Raw genomic sequence first — 22610 nt, 5'->3', positions numbered from 1 at the left:
ATTCAATTGCAAATGAGATTGGTAGACATATATAAGATGGGGAAGGCAGGGCATTTGCCATTGTTTGAGTCAGAGAGAGCAGAGGGAAGAGTTGTATATAGGCTGTTTTCTGCGTCCATTTTTGTGGGCATATGTTTGATTTGGGTTTATAGGGTGACTCACATCCCAAAGCTAGGAGAAGGTGGAAGGTTTGGTTGGATGGGTTTGCTGGGTGCTGAGATATATATGGTTCAGTTTGCTGGTTGCCATTTGAAAGTGGTCAATGGAAATAAAAATTGTTGCAGGACATTAAAAATTAAAATTCTGGAAAACCAAATATAAGGAAAACCAAAACAAACAAACAAACAAAAAAGAAGAAGAAGAAGAAAGCCTTATTAAACAAGCATACAATTAGACATGAAACCTTATATTACTAGACAAGCATACAATTAGACATTCAATTGCGGAAGAACCACCCATGGGGCCCAAATTAGAGAGTAGCTATTCATTTGCAATAAAACCAAGTAGAAACCAGGAAACCAAACACACAGAGACATATATAAACATCTAAACTCAATTATATATGTTTGTGACTACACAGCCACTGCACACTTACCAATCTCACATCCTAAAGCTTCAAATGAAATTAATATAACTACAAGAATCTATCAAAGCATCCACAAGCTGTAAATGAAATTATATATGTTTGTGACTGCACAGCCACTGCACACTTACCAATCTCACATCCTAAAGCTTCAAATGAAATTAATATAACTACAAGAATCTATCAAAGCATCCACAAGCTAAAAAATTGTTTGCCCGTAAACCCCATATCCTTGATGGTCTGCTTGTGGTCATTTTAGTTTTTAGTTTTTCATTTAATTTTATTAAAGGTGGAGAAGGAAAGTTCAAAGGATGGTGAGAAGGATAGTTCAAAGGAAAGTTCCTCCTACCTTGTATTTTATTAAAGGTGCAGCTCTGGAGGTCTGTCTTGGAAAACCTGCGAGGGAAGGTGTGCCCGGAATTAGCAGCTGCGACAAGAACAACAACCTACCAAAATACAAAAATGCAATTACATCAGGTAGCAAACAATATATCAATATCAATTTCTTTTCTCAAATCTAAATTTGTCCACAAATCGAAAGAGAGAGAAGGAGAGAGAGAGAGATCGAGATCACTCACCGAACCGAAACGGCCAAAGATGGAGCTACTGGTGCTGGCGTGCTTCGGAGAGATCGAGAGAGTAGTCACTGCTAGAAGAATAAAAAAAAATTAAACTAACAAATTTTACATAAATCCAAGAAAAAACGAAAATCCAAGAAACCCACCCAAGATCGAGAGAGTAGTCACTGCAAATTTTTCTTCTTCAGATCGGGGCAAAAGTGAACTCTCTTTTGCTGGGTTCAGTATAGGGCGCGCGCCAATCTCAAAAAATTTCATTAAAGGGCGCGGGACTGGAAAAATTTAGGACAAAAAAAAAATCTTTCCACCACGTACATATCTCGTTGTACATCAAAAAAAGGCGCTGTGGTTATTAAAATTATTAACCACATACATATACCGTGGTGGAATAGAAAAATGCGCTGTGGTAATTAAAATTTTTAACCACGTTCATTTCCCGTGGTGGATTGTATTATAGACCATGGGCATTAAATGTCCGTGATAAATTAACTTCTTTTAACCACGGGCCCGTTATTGACCGTGGTAGTATAACTTTATTTATAACGGGCTTATATTGACCGTGGTAGATATATATTTTTAACCATGGACTTTTCTTAACCGTGGTAGAATTAATGTGGTAAATAAGCTATTTTCTAGTAGTGATTGAAATGTTCTCTCCCCTCTTTCCTACAGCAAATGGAAAAGTTTACATGCAAAATGTTAGGCCCACATTCTACCTTGATCCCGCCCAAACCCAGCCCACTACAGAAGGCCCACATTGTAATGTCCTCACCCTCGCTAGCCCACCTTATCGGAAGTTGCCATTTGGCGCGTTCCTCCATGTGACATGTCAGCGGAATCCAGTGTGGAACCCACCTCACATCTACGCCAATAGCGGTTGAAAACAGTTTGCTTCCGCCGCAATTTTGAATCTTAGAAGCGACGCACACACCGCGTGTCTCCACGTGTCAATTTTCCATTGGGTTAGCCACTACAAGACAATAGATCCTCTCCCACAGGATAATGAACTACCCCCACACAGCAACACCCCAAAACATAGACTGACGAGTTCAAATTTTTCTCTCCAATTTTCTCCGTCACCCGTCACCTTATTAAATGAACCTCTTTTCTTGCTCAGGCAACAGAAAAAAAAATTCATAATTGGATTCAGATATTCACTCCTTGTAATAAGATGGAAAGCAAAATCAGGGAAGATTCGAATTCCTTGCCTTTCTCCGTACCTGGTTTATTCTTGAGAGCATTGCTTGTTACCCAAACAGTGGTTTTGTCTTGAATCTCTTGCTCCGAAATTTCTCTGAAAGTTCATGTCCAGGTAAAGCATATCAATCGATTCCATGTCAAACCTTCTTATACTGCATGTACTCCTCTGATTCCTTTGTTCACAATATCACACAATCTGTCTGTTCTGTTTGGTTGTAGAGAAAACTCAGGAAAAATTTAAACACATATCACACACGTTAGGACCTGTTTCGTTGAACACGACGATAATGGAGTTTCTGAACCGCGTTTCGGTTCGTTCCGTGAATCGCTTGCGCGAGTCCTCGTTGAGGTCTCAAATTCACGGTTTTCTTTCTAAGAGGTCGAAACTTGGAAATGAATTGTCACAAACTACATAAATTTTAGTTTGCTCTTTTAATTTTGATTTCTCATTGTCATTGCTTTGAAATTGGTCCTTTTTTGCTTATGATATATGCGGCAATATTAATTAGTTCATAGAATAGAATTATTCTGATTGATTAAGAATCGCTGCTGCAGTTGGGAGGCAGTGATGGGTGATGTGAAATCCGAGAAGTTGAAGGACTTTTACATTCCGAATTACATACTTGTGAGCGGATCGGATGTGCCTAAAGTTAGACTTGTCCCTTCGTGTCCGGTAATAGTGTTCGTTAATGCCAAAAGTGGTGGTCAGCTTGGAGGGGAACTTCTTCTCACGTATCGAGCTCTTCTCAATGAAAACCAGGTTACTTTGGTCACATGTCTTTTGAGTTTGAGGTAATGGGAATCATGTATGGGATGATTGGTTCAATTTCCACTTGTCTTTCAGGTTATTGACTTGGGAGAAAAGGCTCCTGACAAGGTGCTACAGAAACTTTATGTTACCTTAGAAACGCTCAAGTTCAATGGAGATGTGTTGGCTGCTGAAATCGAGAAGAGGTTAAGAATAATCGTGAGTTTATTTGTTGCTTCTTCTCTATTAAGGGGTGCGCTGTGCGCATGAGCTTGCATGCATAGAAAGTTGTGTTCTAAATGACCATGATTTCATTCTGTTATTTCTGAACTGATAGACACTCGCATTGATAGGTTGCCGGTGGAGATGGTACAGCTAATTGGCTCCTCAGTGTAGTTTCTGATCTTAAACTACCTCACCCACCTCCAATTGCCCCGGTGCCTTTGGGAACTGGAAACAACCTCCATTTTGCATTTGGTTGGGTAATATGCTGTTTGCCAACTTTGTGTATTTGAACCTATGTTAATCTCTTGATGGTCATTGCTTCGGTTTTTTTCTCTTATTGTAATCTCACTTGCCTTGATCCTGTAGTCAGAACACTTTGTAGTACACGAGCTACTAATAATTAAATGGTGCAATTTCCTGCATATTCTTCATATTTTTCTATTTTACTTTTTGGCATTGGAAGAAAATACATCTTTGCTGTTAACAAGTATCAAGTGAAAGGTCAAGTGTCATGTCATCTATTTGCAATTGTTGGTATTGTTAGTAATTCAAAGTTGCATACATCGTTCCATTCATGTACAGATGATATATGTTAGTAGCATTCTGTCTTAGTATATATAAACTCAATAAACATTATAAACTAGTATATGTTAAGTGTTTGTTTGTGTGTGTGTGTGTGTGGATTGCATCGTGCAATCTATTTCTTTATAGTACATATCTGGCCTCTGCTGGATGCATTCACTCAAGTCAGCATTAGATTTGTGAACTAATCAGATCCTGAATTCACAGGGAAAGAAAAATCCTGGCACCGACCGACAATCTGTGCAGTCTTTCTTGAGTCAAGTGAAGACTGCAAAGGAAATGACAATTGACAGGTGAAATCCATTATATTTTGAATTTATTATGCACACACATGTAAAAGGTCCTTATGGCTTACATTACTGCTCAGTGAACCAATCTTCAATGAAGAGTGGAGACGTAGTTTATTTATATTACCTGTTTTTTTTTTTTTTTGGTGTATCTCAGCTGGCACTTAATTATGAGAATGAGGTCTCCAAAGGAAGGTTCGTGTGACCCTATTTCACCTCTAGAACTACCCCATTCTTTGCATGCATTTCATCGGGTCTCCCAAACTGATGCACTCAATATGGTATGTTTCTTGTTAATTGATCAAATGTCAATCTGATAAGTGATAACTCAATTTATCTTTCTCTCTCCCCTTTTCTTTCTTGATTATACTTTTTTTTTTGCTTCATCGTAACATGCCTTGCTTTTGCATACTTACGACTCATAACTTGTTGGCTGTTCTCAGGAGGGTTGCCTGACTTTTCGTGGGGGATTTTGGAACTATTTTAGCATGGGTAAGAATTCAAGAATGTCTTTAAAATAAGAAATTTAAGTGTCATGTCTGTGTCTGTGCCTGTGATTGTGCACAGAATCTTTAGGAGGCATGTGGTGGAGAACAACCATTCTACCATTCAATGTATTGAGGAAGGGATTTGAGGATAAAAATTTAATTTATTTTTTAAGTTCCATAAATAAAGATTCTCAGATCAAGGAAAACTGGAATTAAATAAGCATGGTATTGTGCTCATTTCACGCATCCTATATCTTATTAAGTTATTATGAGGTATCGTTACATAAAGTGTCAGTATTGTTTTATGGGAAAGTTTCCTATTTGATGTTTAGAAGCTCACATATTATGTACATTATTGCCTCATGCTGTGATATGCATGTCTACCTCCCCTATGGGATGGAGTTTTAGGTGATTGCGCTTTGCATAAACCATACAGTCTATCAGCTGTTGTCAGAATCAAGCTTATCATGACATTCTATGGAGAGGAGTGATGGTAATCATGCTAGTTATTCATAAAAGGAACAATTTGGAAGATATTAATCATTGATGTCCAGTGTACTTAAGTGAAGCCCCTTGTTGCTTTGATTTTATAAGTTAGTGTTAGAAAAGAAATAAAGAATAAAGTTTAACTTCCTTATTCACGTTGCATAGTCCTTCCAACAGTTAGAAGTGAATATTGGTTTGGTTCAGTAACTAGTGGCAAGAACTATTACATGAACCCAGTTGCGAGGTTCCTGACAAATGTATTTTTTTTATACAGGAATGGATGCTCAAGTATCATATGATTTTCACTCACAGAGGAAGCTGAATGCAGAAAAATTTAAAAACCAGTTAGTCAACCAAGTACTAAATTATTTTCTGTGTCTTTAACATCATGGTCCAAATTAGTATAATAAAGTGTATTATGTAATAAATATTGTTTATGAAGTCTGCCAACCATCCATCTTAAATAATGGTTACTTAATAGGTGTTTCCATTTGTTATAACATGGCTCTAACTTGTCTTTTGCCTGATTAGTTGTAAATGAATGTGCTACTTATTATCATTCTTTTGTTTTCTAATTGGGTCAGAGTACTTACTTGAAGCTTGGATGTACTCAAGGATGGTTTTGTGCTCCTCTAATGCATCCCTCTTCACGGTCAGTCTTTTGGCAGTTTTTTTTGGTTGTTCTTTCCCCAGATATTTGAAACCGTATGTTCCATTTGCAATTTTTTATTTTGCTCAGCTGTACATCTTCTTGTTTTTATATTTATTTTTGGGAACAACAGTACCGTTTCTTTTGAAAAAGGGGAGGGGGGGAGGGTCTTTAACAAATGCATTCTTGAAAGAGATGAGTGGACGGAAGCAAATAAAAATAATTGATATGTTGTGGTACTTAAAGTGATAGTTCACTTTATGTCTGCAGTGTTCTTAATTCAGGTAATGGGTGAATGCATTTATCTTAAGACCTATGGTATTAACCGTGCTTCTAGTTAGCCTTTTGTTTGGTTTCCCATGTTAGTGAGAATGCCTTAATTTGAACACAGGAACATAGCACAGCAGACAAAGGTTAAGATCATGAAAATACAAGGTCAATGGGAGGACCTCCACATACCTCACAGGTGATATAAATTTTTTGTTTTAACTTTACGATGACTTTTATGCTTCTTTTAATCTTTGTAGCCACTTATCCCATGAAGTTGTTTTCCCCATTTGTTCTTCCAGAATACACATGTTTGATTAGAGTGACATGTACTTTGAATAATATGTTATATATTGATCAATTGAATTAACTGATTAGGTGAAGCTTATTTTATTTCCATTTCTTATGCTTCCAATCAACATTTGTAGCCTTGTCAAAACCTTTATATTTTCATCACTTCAACTTTTTTATTTTTGATGTACAGCATTAGGTCTATCGTTTGTCTCAACTTACCTAGCTTTTCTGGTGGTCTTGATCCATGGGGAAAGCCTAATAGGAAGAAACAGCAATATGTCAGTTCTTATTGCTTTCCTATCTGTTTCAGACATATTGGCTCTTTCCTAAATTCCAATTGAAAATGCAGCAATTTATTTTGCCAACACACTTCGTTGACTATATCCAAATAATGTGTGCTTTACAGAGGAATTTAACTTCTCCATATGTGGATGATGGCCTCATTGAGATGGTTGGTTTTCGAGATGCCTGGCATGGGCTTGCCTTGCTTGCTCCTAATGGACATGGGACTCGTCTTGCACAGGTATGATATATTATCCATTGATCATTTAATGTTGTCATCTTCATATAACACAAATCAAAGTAGTTTCCAACTGATCATGGTTCAAACCTTTTATGGGGCGTCCCATACCTAAATACATTAGTCCCTGGAATATGGCTGCCCTTTCATCTCTCTTGGTTAGAAATGTCAAGCTCTCTCTCTGAAATAAATTTATTGTTCAACTTTTATACTTCACTGTAGGCAAACAGAATACGTTTTGAGTTTTGCAAGGGTGCAGCCGACCACACATTCATGAGAATTGATGGAGAGCCATGGAAACAACCTCTTCCAGCTGACGATGATACATTGGTTGTAGAAATTTCCCACTTTGGCCAAGTGAGCATGCTTGCCACGCCATTAAACCGAACAAAAAGTGTATATGACCCCCCCAGCTCACCAGCCTGTTCCCACGATGAAGATGATAGCAATGAGGAAGACTTTGTAGAAGCTGAGGAAGAGTTTGCGGAAGCTGAGGAAGAGAAAAGGAAGTTTGGTGCATCTGACACATTTAAATTTCCTGACGGAATTGACATAGCTCGTCTTAGCTAAGCCTCTAATTCTCCACACGCTCTCCCCCTGCATTGGGGTTTTTCACTAAAGTCACAGTAGTTTTTGTCCAACAAAATCTTCTTGGGCTTCAATGTGATATATCACACCATCCTGACAGTGTACAAATAGATTTTCTTGTCATTGAGTAGCGGTTTGTTATTTTGTGATCGCTCATCTGTGAACATCCTGTGGACTCGATAGCTTGTGCAGAAAAACTCTATGGTAGTTAGGCTGTAAAAAGAGAGCTCTACTGACTCAATATGTCAAATGGACTGGGACTGAGGCTGATTTCTATCATACTTCTTACTAAAGTTGGAGCCATGTACATTTTCCCAAGTGACTTTGCAATATGCAATCATTAGTCCAGTACTGCATCATTAAAATCAGGTGTTCAAAATTTGATAAGCATACCCAGCTCATTCATTTTTCTTTTGTTTTTCTCGTTCTGTATTGTCTAAATGAATTTGATTCTCAATTCCTCAAACAAAACAATTCAATTAGCTACAATATTAAATATATTAAAAACTACCTATGGTGAAGACACATAAAATTATTATGTTTGCCATTAGCAATTTTATTCGAACATAAAATTGAGAAAGGAGAGAGGTGGTTCATGAGACCAGTAGGGAGAGGGAGAAAAATGCAAAGGATAACCGATAACCTAATTAAGTTTTGGTTATAAAAAAAAAAAATCATGATGATGTGGAGCTCTTAAAGACCATTAGTTAATTAAAGGGTGAGGAAGAAATGCACATAGCCTAAGAAAAGGAGAGAACCCAAAGCTTTGAGGGATATGAGGTGAAAGGGAAGGAGTGTGGGAGTGGCCTCCCAAGTTTATTCTTTTTTTTTTAAACCAAAAAAAGGAAATTTATTCTTTTGAAGAAAAATAATATATAAGCACGTGGCAATTGATGGCTCCCAAAAACAAGGGCTGAGAGCACATGGTTTTGGTACCTATTACCACAGATTCTCTCCTAAACAGTTGGTAATTTGGTGCTGGTTTTCACTTTTTTCTAATACCATGCTGCCTATATAAGAGTAGTGGTCTATCCCTTCCCCCACAATAACAATCAAGCAAAACCCAGATTCTCATTTCAAACTCTCTCTCTCTCACCAACCAACCCCATAAAGCTCCTGATTCATATTTCATAGCAAAAGCAGAAACAAAGAAGAAGCAACAACAACAAAAATGAGTGCAGCTTGCAAGTCTTGGATTGTGGCAGCAAGTATTGGAGCTGTGGAGGCTCTGAAAGACCAAGGAGTTTGCAGGTGGAATGGTGTTCTGAGGTCACTGCAACAACATGCCAAGAACAACATCAGATCATATTCTCAAGCCAAGAAGCTCTCTGGCAGCTCTGCCTCTGCAGTTTCTAATAAGATGAAGCGGTCAAAGGAGGAGAAGCTCAGAAAAGTCATGGAATTAAACTGCTGGGGTCCCAATACTATTAGGTTTTAGAGATTAATTATGACTCTGAGTATGTGGATGTCATCCATTTTTCCATGAATTACATATATTATTTCGTTACTCGTTAATTTTTTTTTTTTCACTTTCTTTTTCTTTTTCTCTCCCCTGTTTTGGATGCAAACAATTTTGCTTACTGCAAAATTAACTTGAGGCAAAAGAAACCCAGTTTCTCATTAGGAATGTGGTTTGGGATTTGTGAATAGACTAAATGCTGCCTTCCTAAATTGAATTGAAGGCATATTATTACCATATTGGTGCTGATATTTCGGTTATGTATTTCTTTTAATTAATATGGCATCATTATGATCATTATGGTGCCACTGTGCCAGCCATTATTAAATAATGGGTTTGAATGTGGATGCTTTTTACCTTTTAATGTTTTGGGGTTTTCTTGTAAACAAGAATTATCATGATGTTCAATTCCAAAATTCTGCGTTTGATGTATTGGGAGGGATAAAATTAGAATAGGTTCTGATCTCATCCCTTGACCCTATTTACGATAGACGGTGGATGCATTATCGCATCATTGCCTCTCTCTCTCTCTCTCCTTGTTTTCCTTCTTTTTTGGAATATGTTATCTTTTACGTGATAATGAAAATTCAATGTAGATGAGAATTTTGGAGAATTTGAAATCCGAATTCCTTTAAATTTGTTCTTTACATTGTATTGAAAGAAATCTCACATTGAAGATGTGAGGGCTTGTTAGTGGCTTATAAGGGTTTGAATTACTCTTTTTATTGTCAATTAGTTTTGAAATTGATGCCTAAATTTTTTCATGGTATCATAGTGGATTATCCATGTGATGCGCCTAACGGCCACACGTGTTTTCACGTCACCTAATATAAATTGTTCACATATTAGACTTAAATGACGTCACACATGCAGGGGCGTGTTGAAAGAAATTTCATATTGAAGATGTGAGGGTCTTGCTAGTGGCTTATAAGGATTTGAGCTATTCTTTCCATTGTCAATGATTTTAAAATAGATGTCTAGATTTCTTCACATTCTAAATGCATTTGTTTTGAATTTTTAACCTAACCCCATTATAAATTGAAAATATTATTTTTAATTATAATAAATAAAGAATAGAATTGGAAAACTGTAAAAATTTTGATTCTATAATTGCCTAAACCAAACATTGACATGAGAATAAAAGTTATTTCCTAAGTACCATTTACCTCTATTGTCGTTACCCTCACTCACAAAGTCACTGTTATTGCCACATAACCATCATCACCTTGAAAATAACTTACCTGCCCCCGTGTTAGGGGGACAGGTGGTGTCACAAGAGAGAGAGGAAGAGAGAAAGAGAGAAAAAGAAAAAGAGGAGAGAGATAGGGAGAGAGGGGGGGCTGGGGATAGCAGCTGGCATCCCTTAGGATGCAGGTAAGTTCTTCTCTCATCACCATTATTGTTTTGTTGCATCAATTCTATCGCTAAGCTAATGACTATTTGGTGTAGTAGATACTGTGTTGGAACATTAATCAGAAATATGGATTTGATAACATGAAATTTCAATAATAAATAATAATAATAATATAATAAAATGTATACACACTTTAAATAAGTAAAAGGAAAAAAATAGACACAAAGAAATACTAACTGATTATGATTGAGGCTTGCAAATTGCAATGTCCTAAAGACAGAATTTTACCCCTGCACTTGTGCTTGCAGTTCTTTTGGCGTCCGTCCTCCCAGGATACAACAATCAATAATTCTAAATTGAAGCACTACAATTTTGAACTCTAGCAAACCAATTATATATTTGTACTCTCTTTAGTAAATGATAGGAGGAGAATAATAGAGTGACTAGAAACTAGAAAAATTACTTCAAAAATAATACAGAGCATCATGGGTTTATATAGAACTCAAGAGGTGCTTGTGAAAGAACACAACTAAACACTAAACAATACACACGGTGGATGTTCACAAAGAAAGATGCAACTTTTGCATCAGACATATCCTTGTGAAGAGGCACAACCAACTACTGCAATATGTGGCACTGCTTGGCAAAAAGAAAGTGATTGTTGGATTGTCAACAACACTTTTCAGTTTTCATTCAATATTAGAAATTAAATATTATAATATAAAATGAATATTATAACATATAATTTCCAACATACTGTTCAGTCTCCTTTTATCGAATTAAGTACTAAGTTCAAATTTTATAAACAATACTAAGTTTAAATTTGATAAAGGATAGTTAATTAATAAAATATAAAATAAAATAAAAAAACTCTAGCACGTTTCCTCTCACTATCACTACCATATCATTTCCACCTTTTAAAAATGTCGTCATTGTCGCTGCACCACCACCACTGACGCTAATCTATAGAGTGATGCATCTGAAAAGAAAAATTATAAAGTATGTATTTAAATTTCATAATACTTAAGAGGAACAATTTAAAGCTAACTGGTTAGTATGATAATATGAAGCTAACTACTTTTTTGGGCTTACCACATCACTAATCTCATAATCCGAACCGTTTATTTTTTAGGATCCACTTCAAATATCATTATTGCAAAAAAAATAAGTAAATTGGAAACCATTTAGTTAACTAACTGTGATCAAATAAATAGCCAAACATTGTTTTTTATAGAAATATATAAATAGCTGTTATTATAATCACATGGTTAAATGACTTCTGCTTTTGAAGATTTTTTACAAATATAATTTTTGAATTATGGCCTAAAAAATAAACAATTTGGATTATAAGATTACATCTTGTGGTAGACTCAAAAGAGTGATTAACTTCATATTAACTTATTAATCAATTAGCTTTAGTGCATTTTTGTAATACTTAATAAGTTATACAAACAAGAAATTTTGTAAATTCTAAAATTTTGAATTTCATTCTATAATTTTGAAATTTCCGATATTTTGAGATACCTTATTTTATGAGAATAGAAAAAAATTTGAATGTAATGATTGTATACGTCAGTCTTCCATGAAGAAGAGCAACCAACCCCTGGTGCGTTTGGATGAAGTAGTTTGAAATTACTAAGGAATTCACAAATGACGGAATTTAAAACGATGTGATTTAAAATTCTAGAATATGTAAATTCTCTTGTTTGGATAACATGTAAACATAATGGAGTTTAAAAACGAAATTTATGGTAGTTTTAATTTTTTATGCATCAATTCAAAAGAGTGATGGTGATGGTGGCAACAATAAAAATTATGTTTATGGTGAGTTGAATATATTGGTAGGGGTGATGGCCCACAAGCGGTGGGAGAAATGGTGGTGGCTAAAATTGGGGTGTTGGCGGTGGCGGTGGTGGTGGTGGTGGTGTCGGCAATGGCGGTGATGGTGGTGGCGGCGGTGACGGTGATGGTGATGGTGATGGTGGTGGTGGTGGCGGTGGTGGTGATGGTGGTGGTGGCGGCGGCGGCGGTGTCAGTCTCGGTGTTGGTGGTGGTAGTGGTGGCAGGGGTGGCGGGGGTGGTGGTGTTAGTGGTGGTGACGTTGGCGGGTGTGGTGGTAGTGTCGACATGGTCGACATGACTTATTTTCCTTTTGTAAAATTTGAAATTTTGAAAATGACACCAATTTAGGTGGAATTTAAAGTTGGAATTTACAGCCTTCAAATCCCAAGTTTTTTTCCACCTAGAATTTACAAAATTCTGTATTTATAGACCCAAACAAGGAAATTAGAGCATGTAATTTCTTAAATACTGAGTTTTGTTTAAATTCTGAGTTTTTTTCCTCCATCCAAACGCACCTAAATGCGTGTTTCAACCGCATTCCATTTCCACACGCATCTATCTCTAAGTTGCTTTGTATATTGCGGAATTTACAGACAAACTTCAGGTTGAAGCACTGCCAAATGTGCCTATGGTTTTGTTACCCAAACACGCACTTATTTTTTTTAAAGTAAAAAACAGCCAATCATGCACATGCAAGGTATACATCGGGGGGACCTCTTAGCGCAAATTTGGGGCCAATCATGATCAAAATCAATTAATCGTACATTCATACTTACTTGGGCCGGTCAGTACCCAAACCTGTCCATGGTTATCCAAACCTTGGGGCTAGCCTTTTAGTTTCTCCCAAACAACTGGTAAATCACTAAAACCAAAGCTGCCCTCTGGTTTTAGTTCCCCACAAACAACAACCATACAACAAGTTATGTAAGTCACCATCTGTCTTTATAGCATTACCTAAATCAATTGCAGATCACAAAGTATACCTCTCCCCACTCAAAGACCAAGGACTGTGCAGATGGAACTATGCTCTAAGGTCACTGCAACAACATGCCAGGACCAATATCAGATCTGCTCAGTCTTCTTCAGCTATATCCAAGAGGATGGCAAATCACAAACAGTCTGAGGAGTCTTTGAGAACAGTTGTGTATTTGAGTTCTTGGGGTCCGAATTGAAATGGACCAATTCATAGATTCATACTATATTCTCTCTTTTTTTGTTTGTTCTGGATCAATTTGTATTGGTTTAAATCCAACTTACATGAATGAAGGATCAAGTAAAACTTTAATTGATGAGGATGAGTGGGCTGTCTTTTTGCAATTCAAATGCCACTTTGATTATTCATCTCTCTTCCACAAGCCAAAAAGAATGCTTATTCCCTAATATTAAAATGTAATTTCGAATTCAATTACCATCATCAATAAACTACAAAGATTCTAATCAGATTCACATATTAAAATGGAACTTAAACTTAATATTTTGCATTTTATCTAATAATTTTATTGGGAAATTGAACTCAATAACCTAAGTTTTTTACCAAATAAATAAGATGATTGAGTTCAATTTTCCTAATTTATTTGAGTGGTACACGGGCTGATGTGACTAGCCGTGTGCTTACACTAAAGACTAAAGTGTAGCAACTAAAAGCTCTCTTAAGTCTTAACCACGTGGTAAGCATTAGAAGATACCAGAGAAAATAAGCAGCGGATTCCTAAAACCAGTGGCCCAGTGCCACAAATCCGGCCCACAGGTCACAACCCCTCCAAAAAAAATTTCCAGCCCACTTTCTAATCTCTAGAGATCTCAGCTTCCCTATATGTATATATATATATATATATATGATCCAACCATGCTTTACTCAGCAACACCACCACCACCTTTGCTCAGTGATCGATCATTGATCAAATCCTCAAGAATTATATATGTAATATATATATATTTACTGCTTTGTGAGTGTGATTTTGATCAAATAAAGAGGTAGAGAGAGGAATATATGGGTGGTCAGAGGCAAGTGTGCAAGTTTGAGATGAAATTCAAGTCCATGCAGCACAAGATAAACAAAGCTTTGGCAGCAGAGGAGTCATCATCAGCTGCTGGCATATCTGGCAATGAGGGAAAAACGACTTGTCGCATTGCTGGGGGTGCTCCTCAGGCAAAGAGGATGACCCTTGATGATCATCACAACAGAAGGAGAGAGAAGGATGAAAATGTGATGCAATTAATCTGTTGGGGACCCAATTAAATACATTATTTGTTACAAAGAAATTAATTTTCTTTTCCTTTTTTATTTTTCTGGGGATAGAAATTAGAAATGCTAGGCCTGTGAAATTTGAATTAGTTGTGTAGAAAAAAGAGAAGTTGAATTAGAAATATATTTCTGGTTTAATGTTAATCATAATTTTTTTTTTTTTTGTTTTCTTGCACCACTTACTTAAAGAGAGTACCATTTTCAAATCACTTTTGAGTTTGACACATGTTGAGGTCATTGTTCCAAAAATAACAACAAAACAAGGCCCATTAAAGACAGTAAAGCCTGGCCCAAAGCGAGTGCAAATAAGTACAAATTCAACAACCATAACTGGGCTTAAACTCATACACAACAGAAGCCCAATATGGCTCAACTCAGAACCAGGGAGTAAAATTTCGTTTTTTAGGTGTAGGAAATTTTAACACCATACCAAATTAATTTTGAAAAATTTCGGAGAAATTTTCGATGTATAGACCGGAGGGAGAGAGGGAAGGCAGAGGTAGAGCACCGTCGCCGGAGGGAGAGAAGAGATCGGAGAGGAAGTGCAGCGGCGCACCGTCGTCGAAGAGAGAGTAGAGATCTGGGGAGGGAGAGGAGGAAGAGAAGGAGATTGGGGGAGGGAGAGGGAAGAGAGAGATTAGGAAGGGAGGAGGGAGTGAAGGACTAGGATTAGGAGAATAAAAACTGAAAGTGATGGGGGAAGAAAAGAAAAAGGAAAGAAAAAAGAGGAAGACCACTAGAAGAAGACGAAGACCTGGAAGTCACGGGGGAAGAAGAGGAAAAGGAAAGAAAAAAAAAAGAGAAAAAAAAAATTTAGAGTCGATTGAGATTTGGAGTCTTTAAGCAATTGGAAAGAAAAAAAAAAGTTGGAATTTTATTTGGGGTTTGATTTGATCATTTTGGTGTTTCGTTTAGTTGTAAACATAAATTATGAAAAAGAAATTTATCCCCTCACCATAGAGTTTCATTCCCTTAATGTTTAGTTTTCCAATTTTGAGAATTTGTGAAATTGAAATTTTAGGTAAACCGCTGTCGCCGCTGCTGCCACTGGATTAGTTCTCTTTTAACCCAATTCGGCTCAATTTGACTATCGAAGACCATTTCCAAGTCCCTTTGAGTAAGCTCGCTACTTTTCGTTGCCACATTGGTGATTTATTCGTGTAATTTCATTATGTAATTATTAATTAGTGAAGCATTTTTTTAACAGTATTGCCTTCAGTGCGCATTATATTCATCACATATCACATAAAACCTACCATATAATTTGATTTTTTCAATGTTTTTTTATCAATATAGTAGAAAATATGTTAAATAAACATATAGTAAAATTTCATTCAAAATTTATGTATTTTAATAGCAATTTTCGTCGTTTTCATCTGATTTTTGTCGAAATTAAAAAATTTTAGAAATTTCTATCAAAAATTCCTTGCAACTCGAAATTTTATTTCTTGCTCAGAACTAACAAAGCAAACCCAACAAAACCAAATAACAATTCTAATGGGACAGAACACAATTAGAGACGGATCCAGGATTCCCAACTTGGGGGGTCATGTTAGGTGGAGCTTAGTGCCGCGAAGCGGCGGCAAAATTTTTTAGGGACCGGGCAGGTGACCGACTTCGGTGGTGGATCTGTGTGGTGTGGGTTTTGGGAAATTTAATTAAGAAAGAGAATGAGAGTAACTGAGTGAGGGGCACACTGCACACACACACAAGTTAGTAAATTCTGGAGATTTTTTTGTCTTGAAAAAATTCTCAAAAATATTGAGCAGGTGAGGCGTTGAGACCATTTGGCCATTTTGTTTTTTTCTTAAATTGACAATCAACCTAAAAAAAAAAAACATTTTAGTTAAAAGGGCTGCTCCACCAACTGGTATTAGCCCATTCCAATTGGTTTCCTTTTCAACTACGCCCAGCCCACGTAGCTTTAAGTCAACAGTCTCAGTCTCTGTTCTCTCACTCTCTCAACTCTGTTCTCTCACTCTCTCAACTCTCATCTTTCACTCTCTCTTACTACTCACCAAGCATCCAATCATCACCACCCTAGGCTGAGAGAAGTGAGGCCGTAAGGATCGCCGTCCAGAGAAGGGGGGTCGCCGTCCAGAGAAGGGGGGTCGCCGTCCAGAGAAGGGGGGTCGCCGTCCAGACACTCGGGGGGTCGCTGTCCAGAGAGATGGGGTGTTGTGGGCGTCTCGGCTGGCCGCCGGGGGGTCGCCCGACCCCCCACCTTTGTAAGTGGATCCGTCCCTGAACACAATCCCAAAGCAATCAAAGCAATAAAACACATTGTCCAAAATTCAAAAACAGCATACTTTATTTTTCTCAGACCAATTTGTTTTTTTAATTTTCTTGGTTTCTTTTAATCCCCAGTCAGCCAGAATTCATTACACATCTACTTATATTACACACAAGTAAGGTCATTACTCACCTAATCAATTCCTAACCCCCACACTATTAATACTCACCGACAACCCCCCCACACTGTAAATTCAATACACAAAACCACACCTAATTAATTTTCTCCATTCTCATAATTAATGCCCTACAAACAATCACACCTAATTTCCAAACCATCATTAAGAACCATACCCACCTCAGGTCCTCAACTGCTCAACCCAAGTAATAATTTCCATTATGTGCTTTTTAGAAAAATAAGAATTTGCATTCCATTAGCAATAATGCCTAGCCAAGGTTCGTTGCACTTTGGTAAGTAGCATGCAGCAAGTCACCTACTACTAGTTGATTGGCCCCAACACCGAGCCTATGATCGTTGGAACTTGTATTATCATTTCCAATAGGAAATCTTATTTTGACATTTTCATGGATTTTACTCTTTAAAAAACAAGCTAATTCCAAGGTACAATTGTACAAATACAATTAGGGACAGGAATATTTGCCCACACACTATATAAACTTATACATGGATCCCAAACGAAACGACACGTAGTATGCCATTAAAGAAAAACCACTCACAAGACTCAACAAGTCACAAGTCACAACAACTGAACCCTCTCACTCACTGAGATCCGATTTCGCACGGCAGTTACAAAGCCCAAGATAATCTCCATGGACAAGTCGAGAGCCACGTGGCGAACTCCAACACCAACCTGTCACGTAGCCACCGGCAGGAAAAGGACACTCAAGCCAACGAATAGGAAAATTACACGCGTCGCAGCGGAAGCGAATTAAATCCAAGTGAGTGATAGCTGAACTGAAACCGCCCTCTCTGATCCGATTTATGTCTCGCACCATTTCCCAACCTTCACCTTTGACACAGAGACTGAGAGAGAGAGAAGAAGGGCTTCCGAGTTCCGACGCTTCTAGTTCTAGAGACCTACAAAACGCGAATTCAATCAGCGAGTTTCTTAAAGACCCGAATCGGATGGCCTTAAACTGAAACCGCCACGTGTCAGTTCCCGGTGAAGAAACCATGGCCATCGCTGACAGCAACAACCGGCAGAAGTCGTACTCAGACGCGAAGCTCTTCACGCTCTGCCCGTTCTGGCAGTCCGGGGGCCAAACGTCGTCGTCCTCCTCCTCCTCCACGCAGAACCTCCACGGCCACGTCGACGGATCCAAATCGAGGCCCAAAACGGTGTCGTCCGTCGCGAGATCGCTCCTCCCTCCTCTGCGTAGGCTCCGGCTCGACCCTGCCAACAAACTCTACTTCCCTTGTACGTCGTCGTTTTTGTCATTTAAAGTCAAGTCAACGCCGTCATTGACTTTGAGTGACGTATTGTTAACATTCCTTCCACCAGCATCATTTTTATATAAAGCGCTTTAAAAAAAGTAGTTGGTTATCGCTTCACATTTGGCACTCACTCACCATTTGTGTTTATGTGTTTAATTTTGAAGATGAACCTGGGAAACAGGTGAAGAGCGCAATCCGGTTAAAGAACACTAGCAGGTCTCATGTAGCATTCAAGGTATTTCCTAATTTCTATTCAGCCCTTTAATTTTTTTTTTCCGAATATAATAATGTTGACTACTTGTATTTTAAATTTTTAAGCAATAATTTAAAATTTTATAGGTGTGGATTTTGAAATATGTGTGTGAATTAGTGTCAAACTGCATTGACCCATTTATTGGTTTGTGTAGTTTCAAACTACTGCACCGAAAAGCTGTTATATGCGGCCTCCGGGGGGTATCCTTGCTCCTGGAGAAAGCCTAATTGCGACTGGTAATGGCCTTGCACTTGCTCCCATATTCCAAATGTTCTTTATCTTACAATTGTCTGACTTCCACTTTATTGTTTTGACTATATGATGGACAGTGTTCAGGTTTGTGGAACAACCTGACAACAATGAGAAACATATGGATCAGAAGACCAAGGTTAAGTTTAAGATTATGAGTCTCAAGGTGAAACCAGGAATGGACTATGTGCCTGAGCTGGTAACATAATGCTCTTCCCCTACATTATTAGCTCATGGTCATGGCATGTTAAGCATTTTAATGCATAACATTTTAGGGTAGTATTTTAGTGCTCGTTTCCCAGTTGGTTCTATCATCTGTGGTACTTTATATCTATCCATTGGTATGGTTTCTTGCAAATTGAAATACAGAGTGGAGTACATGCATGAATAATATAAAATCCCCTTTAGGGGAACAGTAAGATTGCAGCCATACTTAATTTTGTTTATAGCTTTTAGGATAATACTAGTGATGACCTTAATTTTGTTCTGATTCTTTTCTTGCAGTTTGATGAACAAAAGGATCAAGTAACAGTTGAGCAAATTTTACGGGTTGTATTTTTAGATGTAGAGCACCCTAGTTCTGTAAGTTGAATTTGACTTGTTTAATGGTATTTCATCTACTAGAAAATACTTTTCCAATGATGACATTGTGGTTTGTTTACAGGCTCTGGAAAAACTGAAGCGGCAGTTGGCTGAAGCTGAGGCTGCAGTTGAAGTGCGAAAGAAGCCTCCCTTGGACTCAGGCCCTCGGGATGTTGGGGAAGGCCTTGTAATCGATGAATGGGTATCAATATTACTTCTAATCTGTACATGCATGTACAATGGGCTAAATTTTTTTAACTTATGTTCCTCTAAGTCTTTTGTTTTGTTCTGTTTTCCAGAAGGAACGGAGGGAGAAATACTTGGCTCGACAACAGGTTGAAGCAGTGGATTCTGTATAAACTGTGATTAGCTTTTGCTGTAAGTGCTTATGGCCTTGGTGGAAATTGCTTTTGTTGTAACAATGTACTCTTTCTGCTCATCAATCTTTGGATAAGTGGTAGGGGAAGGTGGAGAAGTAGTTAGCATTCAGATATACTATGGTAGTAGAGAAAAGTAACATGTTATTATGCCGTTATTTGTGTGAAGAATGGAATTGTGGTCATGGTGGTACCTGGCTCGAGGCTGAGGTGCCCTCTTGTAGATAATGAGTTTTGTTTTAGGATGAAAATAAGTGAACGACCCTATAGGTATCAGCGTATGTATTTCTTAAGGTTGAGGTGCCCTAAGTTTTCTTTCTTGAAATGATCATTTCAAATAATAAGAACTTTCATGGGTTTCTTGTAAGTACCGTGTGTCATATTTGACTTTGTGATGCACCGTTTTGCTTTATATTAACGGCTGGATTAGCGGTATTGGCAATTACTACAATTCCAGAATGCTTGGTGCTGCCCTATGATCTCCAATTTGAGCTTTTCTCAGCTTGAATTTCAGTTCTTTTGTTTCCATTTGTATGATTGGATATGTCAAGAACCATACATATTTGCTTGACAACCTCCTAGTTTTCCAACTATTAAACCTCTTGTGAACATCAAATTTCATAAACTATTTGGTTGAGTGGCCCTGACTCTAAACTCAACAGCATGAAAATACAGGCAATGGAAGCATATAGTGGTAGGTGTTACCATAACTATTTTTTGATGGGAAATGAAAGAAAGACTCGTCTCAACTATACCCTACTTCTAATTAGACATGAGGCTACGCCTACTGGTAAAACAAAGCATGTAGAAGTCATTGATAAGACATAATAGTACTCTACTTAAGAAAAACAATGGAACATAGAATTCAAGTTTTCCATCCTCTTCTCTCAATCAGGAAAATAGTGATTCAAGGACTCAAATTCAAAATCAGTAAACAATCATGAGCCAATTTCTCTCGCATCTTATAAACATCAAATTCCAGAAATAAGAAATAAAGAAAAACACAAACATGAAAGTTCAGAAAAAGAAAAAAGAACTCAGTACGCTACTATGTAACACACCCTGTACATAATGGCCTGCCATCTCAGTCGCCAGTCGTCCGAAGTATAATAGCGAAGAACAGAGGGACTATTAATTGTTCGGCACCTGAAAGTTCTGCGCGCCAAAATTCTGGTGCGAGTTGTTTTGAACGAAGAGGACTAACCCACACTTGGTGGCATTGAAGCCTTCCCAGAGGGGGAAGGTGAGAGTTCCTGAAATGGTCTTCTTGGGAGCTATGTCTTTGACAGTGCAGAGCTTTTTGAGTCTTCGAACAACATAGTCATTAGACAGAACCCGGCCTTTGTTCTCTCCCTGGGGGCAGTCAGTGACCAACCCACTTTCATAGAGCGCCACCATCACATTGGCACCATTGCTATCCACCTTTGTCCTCAAAGCTCCTGTTAGAGAGACTTGCAAGGAGTCTGGTGTAGGTCTTTGGAATGTTGCCTGCTCATCCACAAACAACAACCAAGTTCAGTTCCCAGTTATGTTCTTCATCATTCTCTAGTGTTCTATAATTAGACTCTCAATTTGGGCATTTGTCATGTATATTTTTGTTTGAAATGTTGTAAAACACATTACTAGAATTATGAAATGTTCAAGACTTTAGCCGCAGTAGCTTTTGCTTTCAACTAAAGTTGAACCCATTGAAATATTGAAAGTTCTCAAAGTGAAAAGTGTCAAAATTGCTTTTAGGTGTACCAGAAAGTGGACGATCTTCACTTTAAGATACACATGTGGTGTATATGTCATGTAATAACTTCTATAATCCATTACCACTTCAATAATACTTCAACAATGAGTACATAATTACGTTTTTCTTTTCCCGCTTATTAGATGGTGAAGATGACGGTGAAATATTTCTTTTAGGCCATCAATCTTTTATGAGTATTGTCAAAATCTTAAATTTGGATTCATATATGGATTTTTACACTTATTTATTTATAATAAGACGTAAGACGTAAGACGTTTATGCATATACTGACATTATTTTAGATTCAAATTTGAGTCCTTAATATTATTCATATTTAATTTTTAAATATTAATGAATTTAGATGTAGTAAGGTGACAAGAATATTATATAAATTTTCGAACCATATCGTAACCATTCATATCTCATCTAACGATTAACCATTAACATGCAAATCTTCAAGTTAATAAAGTATTTGCAATTATTTGTAACTCTGATTTAGCGATCTAAATGGACAAGAATCACAAGATATTAACAAACTGAATCCAAATATTTCTAAAAATTACAAAGTAACAGAGCACCTCTAACCTGGAACGTGGGTGCAGCGTATCTTGGTGCCTCCTTGATGGAGGCCAGCAAGGCATTCTCATCATTGCCAGCACATTGGGCCTGACCTTGAACCACAATCTGGGGGGTGAACATGGTGTCCAATTTCAAGGACTCAATGTAGGCCTTTTGTCGAACGGTCCACTGGCTCGACCCATAAGGGTCCTTCCAGCCCATGTAGTCCCAGTAGTCCACGTGGTAAGCCAGCACCACCACAGGAGGCAGGTCCATCTCATTAAAATCCCCCCTCCCAAGCCTTGACACCAGCAGCTCCGCCACCGGAGAGGTGGCGCAGCCCTGCGACGAGAACAGCTCCACCAGCACTGGCCCGCTGCGCCGCTGCTCCTCGATCGACAAGTCCGCCGTGGTGGCCGTGGCCCCGGCTTTATTGTCGACCGAGGTGCCTTTTATTCCCAAGCAGGCGAGGAGACGATGACCACGTGCCATTATGTCGTCGTCTCGTCGCCTAAGTGGTGGTGGTGCTAATAAAAGCTCAGCTCTTTTAGGGAGAGATATACGACAACAAAAAATACAAAAGAGGAGTGAATAATATTGTATGTGTACCAATATAAAGAGATGTGAAAAAAGTTATGTTTTGGTTGTATGAGGGCCGGGGAGGGACAGGTATGTGCAATGTGGGAATGAGAAGGAGGAGAGGGGGTGGATGGTTGAGAGGTAAAGGTGGCGAAGAATATTGTTATGAGGAATTCAATATTGGGGGGAATGGG

General features: G+C 37.9%; 4 protein-coding genes across 4 annotated transcripts; 3 read left to right on the top strand and 1 right to left on the bottom strand.

Annotated features, from left to right (window-relative positions):
- The first annotated feature begins 2332 nt into the window (after nt 1-2332).
- LOC147298125 (diacylglycerol kinase 5-like) lies at nt 2333-7763 on the top strand. The gene is made up of 13 exons (XM_086255797.1): nt 2333-2473; nt 2917-3121; nt 3206-3328; nt 3463-3591; nt 4124-4209; nt 4361-4484; nt 4647-4695; nt 5452-5534; nt 5762-5829; nt 6218-6292; nt 6578-6665; nt 6794-6910; nt 7130-7763. The coding sequence occupies exons 1-13, from the start codon at nt 2466-2468 to the stop codon at nt 7475-7477; spliced, it is 1503 nt and encodes a 500-aa protein (XP_086111923.1). The 5' UTR covers nt 2333-2465; the 3' UTR covers nt 7478-7763.
- A 754-nt stretch (nt 7764-8517) lies between these two features.
- LOC147298124 (uncharacterized) lies at nt 8518-9205 on the top strand. The gene has a single exon (XM_086242665.1). It carries the CDS (start codon nt 8667-8669, stop codon nt 8931-8933), a length of 267 nt encoding a protein of 88 aa, XP_086098791.1. The 5' UTR covers nt 8518-8666; the 3' UTR covers nt 8934-9205.
- An 8278-nt stretch (nt 9206-17483) lies between these two features.
- On the top strand, nt 17484-19911 carry LOC147298123 (vesicle-associated protein 4-1-like). The gene is made up of 7 exons (XM_086238042.1): nt 17484-18066; nt 18248-18318; nt 18491-18572; nt 18666-18784; nt 19090-19167; nt 19250-19369; nt 19467-19911. The coding sequence occupies exons 1-7, from the start codon at nt 17823-17825 to the stop codon at nt 19524-19526; spliced, it is 774 nt and encodes a 257-aa protein (XP_086094168.1). The 5' UTR covers nt 17484-17822; the 3' UTR covers nt 19527-19911.
- A 453-nt stretch (nt 19912-20364) lies between these two features.
- Nucleotides 20365-22518, bottom strand: LOC147298122 (uncharacterized). The gene is made up of 2 exons (XM_086229261.1): nt 21865-22518; nt 20365-21032 (listed from the first exon to the last, which is right to left on the bottom strand). The coding sequence occupies exons 1-2, from the start codon at nt 22327-22329 to the stop codon at nt 20676-20678; spliced, it is 822 nt and encodes a 273-aa protein (XP_086085387.1). The 5' UTR covers nt 22330-22518; the 3' UTR covers nt 20365-20675.
- Between the last annotated feature and the right edge of the window lie 92 nt (nt 22519-22610).

This window comes from Dryas octopetala, chromosome 1 (genome assembly GCF_963921425.1).
Source record: "Dryas octopetala chromosome 1, drDryOcto1.1, whole genome shotgun sequence".
NCBI classification, from domain to species: domain Eukaryota; kingdom Viridiplantae; phylum Streptophyta; class Magnoliopsida; order Rosales; family Rosaceae; genus Dryas; species Dryas octopetala.
This window is presented reverse-complemented; position numbering and strand designations above follow the sequence as displayed.

Bases quoted from the DNA above. Each gene is read 5' to 3' on its own strand.
- LOC147298125 (XM_086255797.1), top strand. The intron at 3,329-3,462 runs GTGAGTTTATTT...TCGCATTGATAG, and splicing joins AGAAGAGGTTAAGAATAATC to GTTGCCGGTGGAGATGGTAC. The intron at 4,696-5,451 runs GTAAGAATTCAA...TTTTTTATACAG, and splicing joins TTGGAACTATTTTAGCATGG to GAATGGATGCTCAAGTATCA.
- LOC147298124 (XM_086242665.1), top strand. From the start codon at position 8,667: ATGAGTGCAGCTTGCAAGTCTTGGATTGTGGCAGCAAGTATTGGAGCT.
- LOC147298123 (XM_086238042.1), top strand. From the start codon at position 17,823: ATGGCCATCGCTGACAGCAACAACCGGCAGAAGTCGTACTCAGACGCG. The intron at 18,319-18,490 runs GTATTTCCTAAT...TGGTTTGTGTAG, and splicing joins GGTCTCATGTAGCATTCAAG to TTTCAAACTACTGCACCGAA. The intron at 18,573-18,665 runs GTAATGGCCTTG...TATGATGGACAG, and splicing joins AGAAAGCCTAATTGCGACTG to TGTTCAGGTTTGTGGAACAA.
- LOC147298122 (XM_086229261.1), bottom strand. From the start codon at position 22,329: ATGGCACGTGGTCATCGTCTCCTCGCCTGCTTGGGAATAAAAGGCACC. The intron at 21,033-21,864 runs GTTAGAGGTGCT...GTGGATGAGCAG, and splicing joins ACGCTGCACCCACGTTCCAG to GCAACATTCCAAAGACCTAC.